General features: G+C 44.6%; 1 protein-coding gene across 1 annotated transcript in view; it reads right to left on the reverse strand.

Annotated features, from left to right (window-relative positions):
- Nucleotides 1-760: 760 nt before the first annotated feature.
- Nucleotides 761-17,281, reverse strand: part of BMP7 (bone morphogenetic protein 7) — a 42,965-nt gene continuing 26,444 nt past the window's right edge. The window contains exons 3-7 of the mRNA XM_048963269.1: nucleotides 10,740-10,888; nucleotides 7,230-7,427; nucleotides 5,484-5,560; nucleotides 4,766-4,876; nucleotides 761-3,516 (exon numbers count right to left, since the gene is read on the reverse strand). Coding sequence (XP_048819226.1) covers nucleotides 3,367-3,516; nucleotides 4,766-4,876; nucleotides 5,484-5,560; nucleotides 7,230-7,427; nucleotides 10,740-10,888 — 685 coding nt within the window. The 3' untranslated portion in view covers nucleotides 761-3,366. The remainder of the gene's footprint in view (nucleotides 3,517-4,765; nucleotides 4,877-5,483; nucleotides 5,561-7,229; nucleotides 7,428-10,739; nucleotides 10,889-17,281) is intronic.

Here is a 17,281-nt window from a genome sequence, read left to right on the forward strand (position 1 = left end):
GTTAAGTCAAGAAAGGTCTTTCCTCTCACACTTGGCTGGACTTTACATCAGAACATCCTGCAAACTTATGAGTGTATAATCGCTTGTGAAAGGTGATAGTTTAACTCCAGAAAGCTGACAGTTTAAGCTTCTGGATCAGCAAAATGCATTTATGTGAACTGGCACAACTCTGCTCGCAGTTCAGAGTAAACAAGAACCCAAAAATTGCTGTTATGCCACAAAGATATAAAGTTTAGTTAATACAGGAATTCAGACCGTTACTTTTTTCAGCTGCCTCCATAGCAATGCAGTGTGGTATCCACAGTAGGAAACCTCCTGCCAGCAGCATCTCCGAAATATGCTAAAACAATCTAAATTAGAAAATGTCAGCTTCTTGGCTGATGTTCCTTTGGAGTTTCTTTTTTCCTTCCTTGTGCCTCTATAATTTTATTGGGATGACTAAATCTCTGAACTATGTTAGCAGTAAACAGAACTAATTTACCCCCCGCTTCTTTGAAACAGCTGCTGACAGCTGCACTATAATTCAATCATAGATCTTTGCAATGCACTCTGCAAAACATATTCATATTTTTTTTTCATATTCTTTCCTCTGTTGTAGTTGGGCAAAAGGAGCTGCACCAAACAGTGACGTGCTGATTTTGCCAATACACAGAGATTGAGCTACATGGAAACAGATGCTCAAGGTGAAATACTGCCCAGCCAAAAAGGTTTTTTGGATATAGGGAGAAGAACCACACAGATACACGATGTTGTTGGGATATCTTTTGTAAAGTTGCAATGATTTATTTTACTAGTTTGTACAAAAGGCTTCTGACAACTGCTCTATGAGAAGAACCAGAAATGTGTATGCATTTTTGCCAACTGTTAATAAATATCTTCTTAAATAAGGAAACAAATGTGCTTAGGAACTGAGAATCATTTTTCCTGGATGTGATTGAAAAGGAATTCAGAGATGGAAATAAATAATTCTTCTGCTTTGTGACAACTATTTACATAAAAATGTACAAACAGTGAAACTGATGTTAAGCCTAGCAACAGGAATCCTATTATGTGGAAAAAACAAACAAACAATCCCCACATAATATTTAATATATGAATCCTATACAGCAAGATACTGCAGTCCAAGTTAAAAAAAAATGCAATACACCAACGCTGTGACCACCAACACAGAAACAGTTGCAGGAAAAACTAACCCTTGACTACTAAATAGTGGAAGTTCAGGTCTGATTAGCTCGTAACTTCTAGGTAGCACCTTACCTTCCTTCAGGAAGCTTACAGAAACACTGGTGTACATACACATACAACGTCCAAAGATGCTTCTGACCTGTAGGATTTCAATACCTCTCTCTAAGAAATGCCCTGAGGGCAGTTTTGTCATGACTGCTGTGGCTGGTCTTCTCTGCAGGCTCCAGGGAGGCACGTTTGGCTTCAGCAGTTGTCGTGGCTGTGGGTGACAGCTTGGTCAGCCTCACCTTGCTGCAGGTGGAAGTTCTCTGCAGCTGTGTGCTGTGTGTGCTGCGGGTGGGCCGTTCCTGCACATGTTTGAGTTGCCTGGTTTGGAAGTGGGGCACATCTGGAGACCCAAAGCCTACCAATATCATAGAGAGACCTCCACGTTCCCATAAGCCTAATCCTGCTTTGTTGGGAAAACACCAATTGACTTAAATGCAATTAGAATTAGACCGTCAGAAACAAGTTTCCAATTGATTTCACAGAGTAATCTTTTTCTTCCTTGACTTGTTTGTTTGCTTTTTAAATGAGCCATCTGGTCTGGATTTGGTCCGTGACTAAAAGAAGAGGAGCAGGGACTGATTTCCAAATTCTCGTGGTTGCGTTCTGTTATCTTCTTTCTCTCCGTTCTCTAAGGAGGGACCTGGGGCTGAGTTCCCCTGTGGCAGTATTGCATCTCCTCAGCGTGCTGAGAACCGAGTCCAGGCACTTACTGATATTCTGGACCCATCTGTTGGAGGCCCACACTTTAGAAGCTTGAGGATTTAGAGCTGGGTTTGCTGAGGACCTGGTGTTTATTTGGACAGAACTTTTATTTCTAGTGTAAAACTTAAGCCAGTCCTGCTTTTGTAATTGTGATGTATGCCCAAGTTTTGAGTCAGCCCGCGATCGGTTACTGCTAATCTGTGTTCTTATCACAGTGACTTCAATCAAGTTTCAATTACATAGATGTGATGTTTGTGTAACCTGTGCTTTAAAAAGAAGGAAAAGGGGTGGTTTCTTGTCTCTGCTTCCAGCTCGTTGATGTGGCTCCTGAAAGTGTTGGTTTGTTGTGGGGTTTTTTTGTTTGTTTGTTTGGTTTTTTGCTTGTTTGCTGTGTTCGGAGATGAGAGCAGTAGTAGAGCAGTGTCTTGTATTGTAATCACTGACCCTGGAAAGCAAGGTCCCCTGCAGTGTCAGGGGGGTGCTGGCAGTTTGTCTCTGCTCACAGCACCTTCTGACTCCACGTCTTTGAAAAGGTGTTGGAATTTGTTCTGTCATTGAAGCCAATGGATATTATCCAAAGAGGAGGAGGATCTTCATCTGTCTTTCATAACTCCATATAGCTGATTGGGGTACCTCAGCTAAGCATTGGGTTTAATCCCAAGTTGTTTCTTAATGTTTTGCTGCTTTCCTGTTTCAAATTCGTAACACGTAAATTCTTTCTGGTTGCTACAGGGAATTTCTTTTCCCTTGAGTAAAAAAAAGTATACCCTAAAAGTCTTGTTCTTTGGAGTTACTTTCTTCAGTTCTCTTGCTTGCCTATTATGATTTTCTTTTCCTGAGAGTGGTTTATCCTTTTGAACTCCATTCAATTCAGACATAGCTTCTGCTCCTGCAATTTAAAACTGCAACTTGCATCCAATTAAAATTGCTTCTGCTTATGAAACTGAAGCAAATAGAGGGATGGAAGTAATAACATCTCTAACAAAATACCTGTTCACTCCAGGTATATTTTGTTCACTTATTTTATTGCAAACTGTGTTACAGGAACTACACATACTCAATAGTCACAGCACATTCTCACTTTGGATAATTATTAATTTTTAATTCACAATCAACACTGGTGAATTTGCAATCTTCTGAAAGACTCGTTTGCAGAAGTATGTGTTGTAGGAGCCAATTTTGTAGGCAGATTTGATTTTAAATGGTTTCTCTGGCTTGTTTCAGTTTACAAGCTCATTGTCTGTAATAAACTAAAACAAAATGTGTTCAAATGCCACTTAGATCCAGAAACTGCTCCATTGTCTGAACTTTCAGAAGCCCAGTCTTAAAAACTGGGATTTTTGAGCTCGTTGCTGCAGTGCTAACCTTTCCCCCTCCCCCAACATCCATACAAAACTCTCTTTACGAATAGTCTTACTCTTTCCTACAAATCTAATGACAGCCACATGCTCGTACCACCATGTTTCTGTACTTTTTTAAGATAACGTTGGAGCTGTCATCAAAATAGAGCACAGAGATAGCATTGAGTTGGGTGGGAGCGCAGCAAGGTTTCGGCACAGTCTCTGGGTTTATAAAGTGAACCTGAGGAATTAAAGCAGAAGCATGTTAAGATTTCCATTTCCCTTCTCCTCCCTCATGTTTTTGTTTCCCAGGCAGCCCTCTCTCCCCCATAAGCACACACAGACATGTTTTGAACACCTGGCTTTGTGTACAAATGTCTCGAGATGTCCCCTGCATGTATGGAGGCTGACGCACGCACCCAAGTCAGATCTAGTTGGAAATCTTTCAGTGAAGCAGGTTTTCATTAGAAAATTCCCATCTGTCAGAGCAGCCAGTGTTCTGCAGAAGTGTACCAGTTCCAATAAACTCTGCAGGACGTGCGGGTGAGGTTTTGGGAGCAGTCCCACAGGCACTGTGCGGGGGGCCCAGTACCAGCTGGCACCAAGGGCTGCAGGTCCCTGGCTGCTGCTGCAGGGCCTCCAAGAGGGCGGAAAATAAACAGTCCTCCAGGAGGAGAATATGCAAAGCTTCTTGTCTTGGATATGTGGATGCTTCTAGCTTCCCTAGTGCTTTTTGCAGCGCTGTCCTTAGATGTGCATAGGCATAGGACACAGATGAAGAAGAGGAGGGAGCCTCCTCGTGCTCCACAGATGCGTGCAGGGGACATGGCTGTGTCAGGAGGGTGTCCCCATGTCAACTGGGGATGCCGTGCAGCCGGGCACCAGGGGCTGGTGTGTCCCCTGGCCACTTGAGCTGCTGTGGTGCCAATGCACCAAAGCATTGGCTTTGGTGAAGCAGCTGGGGTCCCCAGTGGTCCCTCAAAGCACAGGCACTGTGCCATGTGGATGCGCTGGCTCAGGACTCCTATCTAGACATCTTTGCACAATTGCATAAAATAAATACACCCACAGAGCAGCTGGGCTGTGTAATTCCGGGTTTTGCTGACCCCTTCCTCAGCCTGTCCCCAGATCTGCTTTTGGAGGCAGCATGCTGTGCTGGGTTGTTTTTTTCAGGAGATGCTGGTAGTGGGTCTCACATCCTGCTCTTCCCTCCCCATGCAGTGAGGCTATACAACCATTAAGATGTCTATCATAGGGCCCCTTTAAGCTAGAGAGAGCGTGTCAATGCTTGCAGCAAAGACAGGGTAATTCCTCGCCAACTATTAATTCAGGCCACTTGGCTAGACATGTTTAGCCAGATGCTGCAGGCATCTCAATGAGCTAATGCAGACCTTCCTTCTCTCGTTAGCATAGAGACTTTGGGGGATATGAACTTATTTCTGAGCAGCACCTATTAGAAATAACTCTACTACAAGGTATGTTGCACCTACCAGTGTCTGCACAATGGCATGATTTGTAGCATTCATGTATGAATTCAATGGGAAAGCGCATTCTCCTTCACAGTAATACGCAGCATAGCCCTCTGGAGCGATGATCCAGTCCTTGATTAATTGAAGACATTAGATTGTGGAGAAAGACAGCAATATTGTGCAGAGAAATACAAAGTAGAATGGCACATAAATCTATCAATTCCTATGTCTGCATACAATTACAGTTGCTTGCAAAATAAGAAATCGGACATGCTGGCCCTCCTGCTGCTGTCTAATACACCTCTAAAGCAGCTGCCCTTCCTGCAGGGTCCTGTCCCACCTTGCAGTCGTGTCCATGGAGTCACTGAAGCTCAGGGTCAGTTTTATGATCCATGCGGCAGTGTCCTCCCGGTTGCCCACCCATCGCTGACAGAAATGAAAATACTTTAGCCAAGTCTGAAAGAATTGCTGGAGGATGTGCTCCCAGTGCTGCCAGAGGGAAGTACAGGGCCCTCAGTATCTCACAAGGACTTAAGCATGCTGAGTTCTGGCCAGTTTCACACTAAATATTTGGATATCCTAACTGCGCTTTTCCAGCAGACTAAATGCGGCATGTAATTTTGTTTTTTTTTCCCCCAAGGATAAATAATAATAATTTTAAAAAATCCGTTTCTTAGCTTGATCTCTCTAGCACCCTGAAGCACCATTTGCAGAGGCACCAGTCGTGTGTGGCCCTTACCTGCCACCCCAGGTCCCTGAAGCTGACGTAGAGCTCGTGCTTCTTGCAGGCCTGGCGCTGGTCGCTGCTGCTGTTCTCTGTAGGGGACAGGGGCTGTTAGGCTGGGCTGCCCAACACCACACAACAGGAGTTGCTCTGCTCAGCTGTTGTGCTTGCTGATGCTCTTTTTGTTTGGTTGTTGTTTTTTTTTTTAAAACCAGTTTCAATCTCTTGTGCTGTAGTCGTAAAATATAAATTGCACTTCTGGCCAAAGGCAGCCTGGGAAAATGCTTTTTTGCCCCTGAGTTTTCTCTGACCTCATGTTGGCACAAACCAGATCTCTTTGGTTATTGCCTACTGTGTGAAAAGAACTTGTGAAAGGACTGATAGGAGAAAAGCAACCTTTAATTATTTCCTATGCTTCAAGCTGTCTGAGCAGGATAGCTGCACCTTCAGGCATACAAAGCAGAGCTAGGACATAATGTGAAACCTGTTCTGTCCAATGCAGCTGCAGTCAGAGTGAATGATGATGCTTTATGGCAAACCCAAAGAACAAAGCGTGAGCTACAGACCTAGGAGAAGTACCAACTCTTGTTGGAAACAAAATCAACACAGGGGCCTCAGGCTGCAAGCAGACACTGCTTTGCAGGGGCTTTTCTGACCCGCTCACAGAAGAAAGGAATTATTTTATCCCTCATCCATCCTTTAAAAAGCAATTGATGTATCAGTTAATAAACATGCACACTTTAACTGCAAAGCAGCAATTGCCTGGGGAACTGCAAAACTCTGAGCTCAGAAATGCAAGATATGGAAAAGCATTTTAAGACACTCCAAGATTTGGTGTGTAAGGTACAGAAATGCATACATGTGGGCAGGTCAGAGAAGCCACACCTGTCTCCAGAGCTGCAGAAAAACATCATTAGTCCTAGGACAGGAATGACCTGATTGAAAGTAGGGAGCTGCAACACAACCGAGAGGGAAGAGTTGTTCCACAGCCTTGCAGGTTGCGCCAGACAACCTCCAGGAAAGGCAAATCATGTCTTGTACCCGAGGTTGTCCTGCTCCTTCCACCTCTTGCAAGGTCTTTGTCTGGTGACGTGCTCACAGAAATAGAGCTGGAATGCAGTGCTGCCCTCAGTGGAGCTAGCCCTGCGCTCTGGGTCCTGCTGGGAAGGTCACTGAGGGCCCGTTGTGCTGAGGTATCTCATAATTAAACCGCGTTTCTATTTTAAATGCCTGACAGTTTTCTTCCATATTAGGGAAGTGCAGCTCCCCCCAGAATAGCTGCAGTTATCCTGAGCAAAGAATGGGTTTTCCTCATTTGGGATCATTAAGCCTTTGGGTGGCCGCATTTAAAATTGCAGCCTTTTGAAAAGCTACAGCATTTCAATTCGGATCCTCTGAAATACATTATTGTAGCACTCGTGTTACTTCTTTTAAAGTCCTTATCTTACATCTCCAAATAAGAATTTACTCCGTGTGACAGCTTCTGTGTAGATGGCTTTTCTTTTTCAAGTTGGGTTAGGATATCCCTCAGTTCTACACTGTTTCAAAGAAAAATAGTGTTGCTTTTGTTTGTTTTGTTTTGTTTGAATAACCCCTATTCCCTGAAACCAAGTGGTTTCAGACCAGCAACCAAAAACTAGCAGGAAACCAAAGAGATAACAGCCAACACCGAGTATGGGAGGAACAGTTCCCATGTAGTGCCCAGTCCAGCACAGCACTATCCCACACCCAGCAAAACGGGCCCAGCAAACCTCCCTGTACCTGCAATGTTTGACACCCGGAAAGCTTCCTGGTTCTTTGGTGTTTTGGATCGATTCTGGCTCCTCTGCTTCCCTCCTGTGGAGCGGATGCTGCGGAGATGAACCTCAGTGGCTTTGAAGAAGGCGACCGTGAAGGGCTGCTTGTTCTGTGGGCCGTGCCTCCCAATGAGCCCTGCCAGCTTGGGGTTGATGCTTTGCCCTTAACGACAACACAGCATTGAGCAGGATTGTGTTAACTTTCCATTTTCGGCAGACATTGTAAGTACAGCAGGAGGGAGAGCTGCTGTCTGGTCCAGAAGGGTGGATCCTAGGTACATCCATATGCATCAGTACACCGAGGGCCTGGACTTAATGGGCAAAGCTACTTCTGAGGAGAGCAGCTTAGCACAGCTAACTTCATTTTATATCTGCATGTAAAAGTTACATAAAATACTCCTACGTATAATTATTTTACCCTAAATCCGCTCAGCATTAACTTTTCCTACATTCTTTACAGGGGTTTCATTAAGTTCACCAACCTATAATTTGAAGTGATCCTATAAAAGGAACCATAAAACTCAGCCCATAGGAGCACTAAATGCCCACTGGAAGGTTATTAACTTAAAATAAAAATGCCTTGTACGAAATACTGTCAGAGTTCCAGATATACTGCAGCTGAGAGAAACAAATAGTTGAGATGTTCAGAGACGTTTCGCTTATTGCTGTATCTCAGCACTAAGGTAAGCAATAACCTTGGTCCTAAGCCATTCATCACCACGTGTGCTTCTTTCATCCCGCACTACTGAAATTAGTTTTATTTTTGCCGAAAGCTCATTAAGTGGTTTTGCTGTAGAATTAATTGTTTACAAAAGAGAGATTTATGGTAGGTGAGGGCATCCAGGGTCCCTGTGAACAATTTCCTGGGCAGGGCACCAGGACAGGTCAGGTTGAAGTAGCAGAAAGTTACGTATGAGGACTTTTGTGTGGACACACATCAACTTTCAGCCTAAGCTCCTATCTGGAAATGTGCCTGGTTTGTGTTTGAAATAAACAAGGCTGAGTGCACAAAGTGCTTAAGCAAGCACCCAATGCTGAATAGATAGGGAGTTCTCATCCTTGGGCTTTGCCAGATCCAAGCCTTACTTCCTGAAAGCAAACTCAGCTGAAGGAACTCCATGAATACTGTCCCAGGCAAATCTCTTTCCCCTTCAGAGAAGCCTTTTTGTTTTCCCAAGTTGTTTCATCTACCAGGTACCTCTGTGGCTGCGGTTTTTCCAGGGTAAATTATTTCACCTTTATGGTGTACCTGGAGATTAAGTCAGTGGTGTGCAGTGATGCGAGTGGACTTCACACAGAAGTTTAACAGGTTTTCATTAATGCAACAATAAGTTGCATCTGAGCTATTAGTTCCTTATTTAACACCAATGTGTTCAAGACCAGTACAGTCCCAATGTTTTCAGAAGGGAAAAGAGGCTCTGTATGGGAGTGTATTCCTTTCTATTATTATTAATAATAATGGGAATTCGTTTTATTAAAAAGGAGTGGAAAAATCCAGTATTTGGGTGTATGAGAGTGTTAGAACCAGGTAATGAAGTTAAACCTGAGGGCACGTATGTAAGTCCCCTATAAGCAATGATAAATGTCTACAAAAAGAGCTAAAGCTGTGCTCTTGAACCAGAGGGCAAAGCATTACTTGCTTTTATGAAGCTGCTTTTTAGTACTGTCAAATATGGGATCTCAAGCAGCAGCTTAAGCAAACCCAAGGTGGTAACTGCTGGTGCCAAGCGAGGCAGATTGGAGCAGGGCTGAGAGCTCTGCAGGCTGCTGAGTCACTCCAATATTTTTCTTGCTTGCTGCTTGAGCTGATCCCCATTTTCTATGAGTAAAATTCTACCCTGTGATTCCACATCCGTTATACATATTGATACCCATGTGGCAAGATTATAAAGAAATGATGAGTTACTGAATTTCTTATCTGTAATCTCACCTGGACAATACTCATGATGTCACTTAATTTTTTTTTATTATGGAAGCTGTACTGGTTTCATGGTTGGAGATGTCTATATTTAGGGACAGATACAAAGGAAAGGTCTTTCACTTAAAGCTTTGGGGGTTGCCCAAGCATACAGCGTTCCAGCAAAGCCCTGCTGTGCTTTCAGCAGATGATTTTCATATGAAATCCAGGTGTAAAAGCAGCTCTCTTGCAGTTGGTCTAAATCCAAAACAAAACTTGGGGAGCAAGGAAGGACATGTCCTTGCCATTCAAAATAGAAAGAAAAATTCACATGCATGGTGGAGAAATGTGAGAGCAGAAGTAAGCTGCCAGGGGACTCGGTTACAAACAGCAAGAGACAGTCAGGCTCTGTATCTCTGTATTTACTTTCTGAATGCTGCAGTTGGCTTTCCTAACCACGGTGACAGGCTGATTAAAGTATTTTGTTAATCTATTCTGAGAAAGCAGCAACTTATTTTTTACATTATTTCAAACACGTTTATAAACACAGCTGGATTTTTCAGGAGTGTAAAGAGAAACCAGATTCCTGGTTTGCTTTGAGTGATGTAACAGATGAGAATGCACAAATCATTGAAACCCAAGTTTTCTGGTTTTGAAGACTCGCTCTGATAAATTTGATTTATGCTTTTAAGGGTCTGCTTCTGACTGCCCCAGCTCAGCACATCCCATGGCTGTGTGTGTTGTTCCTTTCCTTGTATGTGGGACCCCAGAAGGTCACAAGTGAAATCTGTAGCCTATAAGCAAACAATTACCTGGGTTTCTCCTCAGTAATGAAAAAAAGACTGGCCTGCACTGTGAGAACACCAGACCAGGGCTGGGCACAGCAGCAATAAGGTGTTCTGAGCAGAAGAGCATGAGAGTGATACTGTAGTACCTATGGAGTTTAGAGATACTAAGCATACCTCCAGCTACTGCTTTTCTATGGGCTCTAGGCTGGATCTGTATGATTTTCCTCTGTGTGAACCTGAATTGAATGAATGTGCCATCACTCTGGGCACATCTGTGATCCTATTTCCTTTAGGAGGCAAACTGGAAATTAAAAGCAAGGACAGGTGACTGAAAACAGGGTTGAATTTGTCTTGGCTCAGTCTTCCTTACTCTTTCAGTTTTAAGAGTTATGATAGCTTTTAAACCAAGTGGAATTTGAATTTTTGTGCATCCCTTCTGAAAATAGTTGAGAGCCAGCTCTTCCCATCCATTCTCAATCATCACAACTGTACCTGGAGAAATGCAGTTGTTGTTCTGCTGTGCAGTTGCCAGCAGTGTACACATAGCTGTGTGTACATCCCAAACGTGGTAATACTGACATGACTGCACACAGATTACTAATCTGCTAAGGCATTGGAGTACACCCTAAGCTTGAAATGTGTCTTTTTCACATCTTGAGCAAATAGGGAAAATCTTAAGGAGAAATATTCTCATGAGATCCTGTTCAAAGGACAGAATACTGAGTGCTTAAGTCTTCTCCTGTCTGGGACCATATACCCCAAGCATTCACCAACTTAGTTTGAAACTCACCATCTATGCTTTCCACAGATAGCTGCAGGCCAAGGTTGTGCTGTGGATTCACCACCCAGTGATTACTGGTCGCAGTGATGTCAAACACCAGCCACCCCTCTTCTGCAGCCCAGATCGTTCGGGAGTCGAGCAGGAACAAATCAGAATCCCTGAAACAAGAAGTGTAACTCCCAGTTAGTTGGACTTTCCGCTGGGACCTCTGAGGACGTTCCCATACGTGCTTTACACAACACGCTTGGTTGGCTGTCAGGAGCAGACAGGTTATTCTGGAGCTTGGCTGGCGTGCTTTCCTGCCTAATCACCTTCCTATGAAGTGCTTTTCTCCTCTTCAAAAAAGGGAGGAGGGGTTGAAGCAGAGTTGAGGTGGTTTGGGGTTACTTTGCTGCTGCATTTCACCTCAGAGCTGCTGATGCGACTTTGGAAAAAATGCTTGCCAGGCACAGATTTGCAAAATTACTGTTTGCATATGCAAACCTAGTAATTGGGTAGACAATGCTGCTCATTATCCTTTCCACACATCATTTCCTGACTTTTATGCATAATTGTAGCACTAGTGCAAGCCAGCTGGAACACTGTCGTGCATATATTAACATATGTAATGGTTTTTTAAACTCGTTCATCTGAGGTTGCAGATAATTGATTGAGGCAATAACCCTCTGCACAGTCACAGGTTTGCATTACATTGGGCGGCAATTTCCTTTCAATTTGTTCTTTAAAATTTTAGAAGACCACTGCTGGATTTTTCAGGTTGTGGAACTGAAACCAGATCAGTAATAGAAAGGATTTCATGCATTTAAGAAGGGTGAAATCATTCTGGATTTACAAAACATTTCCTGGCAAATTTCTGTAAAATGAAAATTTGAGGTGAAAAAAAAACCAAACAAACAACAGGTTGTGCAAAGGAAAGAATCTTCTCTTACCAGAAGCTAAGAAAGAGATAAAACTTGTTGAAAATAGTAACAGAATTGGATGGTGGTGTGGTTCCTTTTCCCAAAGGACTTTACAAGAAGAAACAGGGTGGAAGTGCCTAGACAAGTCCTGCGAGGGCAGCGGTGCACTAAGGTGATAACTGGTTTCAGTGTAATTACATCCTTTTGAATGAAAATACATCCTTGGAAAACCCTTTACTCATGTCCTCGGAGCTAGAAGAAGGCCTTACTAATTTTGCCACTATTGCACTGTCAGTGCAAATACATATTGATTTAACTTCGTTTTCTCAGGGGCTCTTGTTCTATTAAGTGATCAAAAGTGAATCAGAGAAGAGCTGTCAGCATAGAGGCTTTTGCCTTTCAGATTTTAGTAATTATTTTCCCTGGGAGATACAGAGAAATTAGAAGCTTTTGTCCCACACAACTGACTCAAAACAGAAACAGAGTATTATTGCAGCGTTCTTACTACCTACTTCTCCTCTCAACCTTTGTGGGTGAGGGTGTGTGAGGGATGATGGCTTTCCTCTGTGAGCTCATAGATGTCACCACCTCTGGCTCTGGGCTGGCTCTCATGGAACTAAACTACAGAAATGAGTTCCACAGAGCATGTGAGCACAGCACCAAACGTGTAAAGGGAGGATTGTGTTGTTTCCTCACCGGTGCATGACACTGTTAGCCTCTGCATACAGCACAGCTGCGTGTGTTGCATCTGCCTGTGCTGAGTGTGACAGCCTGGGGACTGCAGTGGCTTTCTGGGTCAGCTCAGTGCAGAACAAAGAGGCAGATCTGATCCTTGCAGGAGATGTTCTGGGGGTGTGGGAAGGAGGTAATGACTGCGGTGCCTCCCTTTGCCCAGCACTTCTGTGCCGTGCTTCCTTTTCAGCAAAGTTTTGGTTTGTGGAAGAAACCCTACGTGAGAACTGAACTTTCTGTTTTCTTGCCAGTACACGGGTTCCTACACGGAGCACTTCAGCAGATGTTTGTGCAGCCAGGGCTTAGGAAGGGCCCGTGGGGATGGAGAGGATCAGCCCAGGTGTGAGATTTGCTCTCTGGAGCTGTCAGCTCCGCTGGGCACACCTAGGGCAGCCAAAAACAGGCATCTCAGATACCCCCCTCCCTCTGTGCCTGTGGTAGTTACAGGAATGCATGATGCTTGAGCTCAGACCTGGGGGGCGTGCAGATTTCCCAGGGTTCCATCCCCACCCTGAAGCAATGGCTGCGTTCCCGCAGTGCATGACACAGCCGCGCAGACACCTCCCGCCCTTCCCTGTTTACAACACACTGAGCAGAACGCATCCCAGAGGAGCTGGAGATGAGGGAGTAGTACAGATTGGGCCATTCCGATGGCTGAGTCCAAGTTTCCAGAAATGAAGGACTTTTATATTCACATACTGCATCATTTAAGCATGGCCCCTGACTGGAACTCATGATTCACACAGGGGTTAGTTAATAGGGACTTGGCTTGCTTGGCTTTTCTCCCTTGTAGTTTGCAGGTTGAAGATAATAGCAATAATGATGTATATACATTTTTGTTAACTTCTGCTCAACTTCAGTGTTATTACTCAGAAAAAACAGCCTTTAAGCCTCCCATGCTGACATGATGCAATCAGGGTAACCAGACAACATGAGGCATCAAGTACCAGGGTGAGTCAGGCTGGGAAATTGTATAATGCATTTGTTTTCCTGTAGTTACAGCAATGTGCAAACAATAGGCCTGTAGGGGAAGCCCAAAGTGAGAGAGATCAAAGGGATCCACTAAGGAGAAATGTCCTTCCCACGCACACTTGGAACATTTGGACCCAAAAAGTCCTTGTGTCAGATGCTCCCTGAAGAAGTTCAAGCACCCTTGGATTTGCACTGTCAACTCTGGCCCATCGGCAGTGGCCAGGACTGGGATGACAAAGCTGCCTGGCCTTGCAAGCAGAGCATCTGACACTCCTCAGGTTCCAATGAAAAGAAACCTCCTGTTCTGCTCAAAAGAGCAACCTCCCTTTAAGTGAAAGGCCCTGCTTCCTAAAGACTTATGGCTGAACAGTGTCGAATCACTAGCTAATAGACAACAATCCCTTTAGACATCAGTGTTGGGTAACTGTATGCAGCACAGCAAAGAAATGTTATTCTACTCAGTCTTAAAATTTGTTCTGAGGGCTCCTGATTGATGAGTTGTTGTACAAGTTAGTGCTAGTTAAGTCTGATGCGACTGGTTGTGGTGTTTGATTTGAGATAAAGATCTAAGTGCAAAGAGAAGGTTTCCAGTGCACATCTTACCCACTGGTACCTGACCTAGCAACAGTGTGCAGGATCGTGGAGCAGGATCAATAATGGCTTTACAACCGGGAGGCAGAGATGCGCTTTGGTTCCTTGTACCTCTGTTCAATCCCTTAATCTGAGACATTCAGAGCATGTGGGAAACTTCACTGAGCCTTCTATCAGGCCAAGAGATACAAAAAGGAACACGATCCCCATTTCACAGAAAATTAAGCTGGGACATGGAAATGTTAATGTCCAGATTAGAGTTACATAAATGGTGAAGTCTGCATCCAGACCACAAGTATGTTTTGTTGAGACCACATCAAAATGGTTCAGCGTTCAAAGTGCTTACATCAGTGGGAGTGTCAAAGCTACTAGAGATGATAAAACTCAGGGCTTTCAGCTTAGGCAGGCCAAACAGTATCGGGCTGTCGATGCAGCCAGGGCTGAGGACAGGAGGTTGGCACTTGTCTGCTGATTGCTTCAGTAGTTCTGGTGTGCTGGACACTAGAAAGGAGACACACCTCCCACTAGAAAGCACAGCCCAAAGTTTATCCGCAGGTCACATAATTGCTGTGTGGTCTACAAAATGTCCTTTGCTAACTCGGTGTTTCTGGACTGAAGGTTGAATAACAAGTGTTGCAAAGACAGGCAGGCAGGGGAGGACGCGCCTGAGACTGGAAAGCAGCTGGAGTTACGGATGTGGAAGAGCTGAAGCTGCTACAGGGCTGTGTGAGCAGGAGTGGGATAAGGAAAGGACAGGAGGAAGTGCAATTCATAGCAGTAAGGGTAGGTGAAACAAAGAAAAGGCAAGTAAAAACACCCTGAAAGGGAAGAGCCAGAGAGTAGCTGTGTGGCAACCCCACTAATTCAAAGATAACAGAGAGGATTAACAGCCATCTTTGCCCTTTGCTGGAGTATGTTTTCAGCTTCTCAGATACATGTTAGTTTGTAGCTATAAAGTTTGTAGTAGTTGTTAGTTTGTAGAAGAAATGTATCCCAAAATCAAAAGCGCAACATCCTTCTATCCTTGTGACCACAAGACCTCAGGCTGGGGGACGAGGAAGGACAGAAACCAATGGGAGAGACCCCACAAAATTAGAAGTTGGCAATTCTACTGTCCCAAGAGAGAACAGCAGATCAAACTTGGCGATTTTTGTTTATACTGTAATAAGGAATATATTGCCTTTCTTCTGTTTTCTCCACTCACCTTTCCCCATCCTCTTTTTCAGCTCTGTTATTTCTAGCTGCTGGTTGACACTAATAAGCACTTCCAAATGGGATAAAAATAAATAGGAAGAAGCGCAGGCAGCAGAAGAGAAGCTGGCTCTGGGCAACTTTCATCACAACCCGAAGCGAGCTGATTGCTGTGATGTGCTGCCTTCCCTGTAGGCTGAAAGCCTTGATGGCAGCAGCCAGCCAGCAGGTCCTGCAGTCCCCTGTCGGTGTCTGACAACACGAGGAGTGCACTCAGGCTGTCCAGCTGCTGCTCAGCTCTGATCCCAACCTGCTAGACTGAGCAGCATTTGAAACAATAGCCGTGCTGTGACACCTTGCAATGGACTTGAAGTTGCTTTACAAATATGGGTCAGTCCTCCTCAGTTTTTAAGTGGGCAATGCTGGAGGCACAGATATGTTGAATGTCTTACTGACTGAGCGTATAAACCACAGGAGCACAATCCTATCCTCTTGACTGGTATTATAACCCTAGAGGGGTTCTTTAGGTCAGTGGTGTGGTGCAAGCTGGCAAATTAACTGGAAGGTAGCCCAAGGGCAAAGCTGGCATGGGAGCTGTGGGCCATTCACGTCCAGGTTTGAGCAGTGAAGGCAGGAGAAGGCAAAAAGGGCACCCCAGGAAGGGGAGAGGAGGTCTGGGGTTGGAAGACATCTGTTTGGATTAAAAAACTGCAGTATCCAGATTCCAGTTTGCTTGGTGTCATTGCTTAAAGTTGGCTGCAGCTGTCCAAAGACAAGCTTAGGAAAATATTTTTCAGACTTTCCTACTCTGAGAGGGCCCCAGGATCTCACTGGGCCTCTCCCTGGCACATGACAACACAAACCCGGTGCAGCCCTCCTCCCACACTGCCCCAGCGTCCCCAGCCCTTCCTTCCCTTGCATTCCCCCCTGGTAAAAGCCCTCTCATGCTCCCAGAGGAGCAGCTGCCAGCAGAGCAGCCTCTTGCTTCCCCAGGTGAAGGCATGGCCCCAGCAGGGAGCACAGAGTGCTGGAGATGGTTTCGGAGGGCTGTGATGCTGGCAAGACAGGTTTGTGAACATTTTGTTGAATCTTGGGAGAAATAAAATTCATTTAAATATTTCAACACATTCTTAATTCTGTCTCACATGTCCCCACTGCTGTTCTCCCTTTTCTGGATAGTGTTTGAGAAGGAGATCTAGGTTTCAAATGCTGATTAAAAGTGGCAGTGGGAGACTTTGGTACGAAGCCTTTATGAAGCCCCTTGTACAAACAGTGCTGAGAGAAATGAGGTTATGTACGCATCTCTGACTCTTCATATACAGATGTTTCTGCTGTATTGAATCGCTGTTCATTAGTGCATTGCTTAGCTGAGGAAGAGCCCAATGGAGGATGCAGAATGCCTCCTGCAGCTACTCAAGTGCCTGTGAAGAGCTGTGCTTGCTCAGTGAGTTCAGGACTTGTCAGGGGTTTTGCAGGCTGCAGTGGCTTTTAGGAATGGTCTGAATGAGACAACTAAATGCAGCTCGATCCTTGGAAAGCCACGAGGTTTCCATGCTGGAGTTTCCTTGCTGCTGTGTCCAAAAGCATAACGTGATGAGGACGGTTACTGTCCTATGTGCAGACATCACACACACAAAAGGATCAGAACTACTGTCAGTACCTTTCTAGATGCTGTCAGAGTACCTGCAGGTGTCGTCCTGGTGCTGGGATGCTATGTTAGACTGTATCTTTCTTCACTGCACAATTCCTAGAACTGGTATTTTATGAAGCTCCAAAAAGAAGGCACATCTATCTCTCCTGTTGTGAGGACCAAAGCCCATCTTAGTTACTAAAATTACATGTTTCAACCATAACGTGGGAACAGATCCCCATAAACAGGGAAAGGACTCTGGAGAGGGGCTCAGGTTTGATCTAGGTGTAGAAGTGGCTCAGTTTGAAATACAGACTAAAGCATTTCAGCTGCAAGTCAAACCTGGGAATGCATCATGCAAGATCTTATTTTCTGTAGGGCTGGTAACATGAGCATTCAAATCGTTCTCTGCCTTTGAAGCCTGTGAAATCCACAATGGCCACAAAGCGAACGTGTAACAACTATGTTAGGATTACTAAAGGCTGGTCAAGTACCTGGCTTTATTCTTTCCAGTAACAAAACTCCCATCCACTTCA

Source organism: Lagopus muta, chromosome 16, assembly GCF_023343835.1.
Source record: "Lagopus muta isolate bLagMut1 chromosome 16, bLagMut1 primary, whole genome shotgun sequence".
Lineage (NCBI taxonomy): Eukaryota > Metazoa > Chordata > Aves > Galliformes > Phasianidae > Lagopus > Lagopus muta.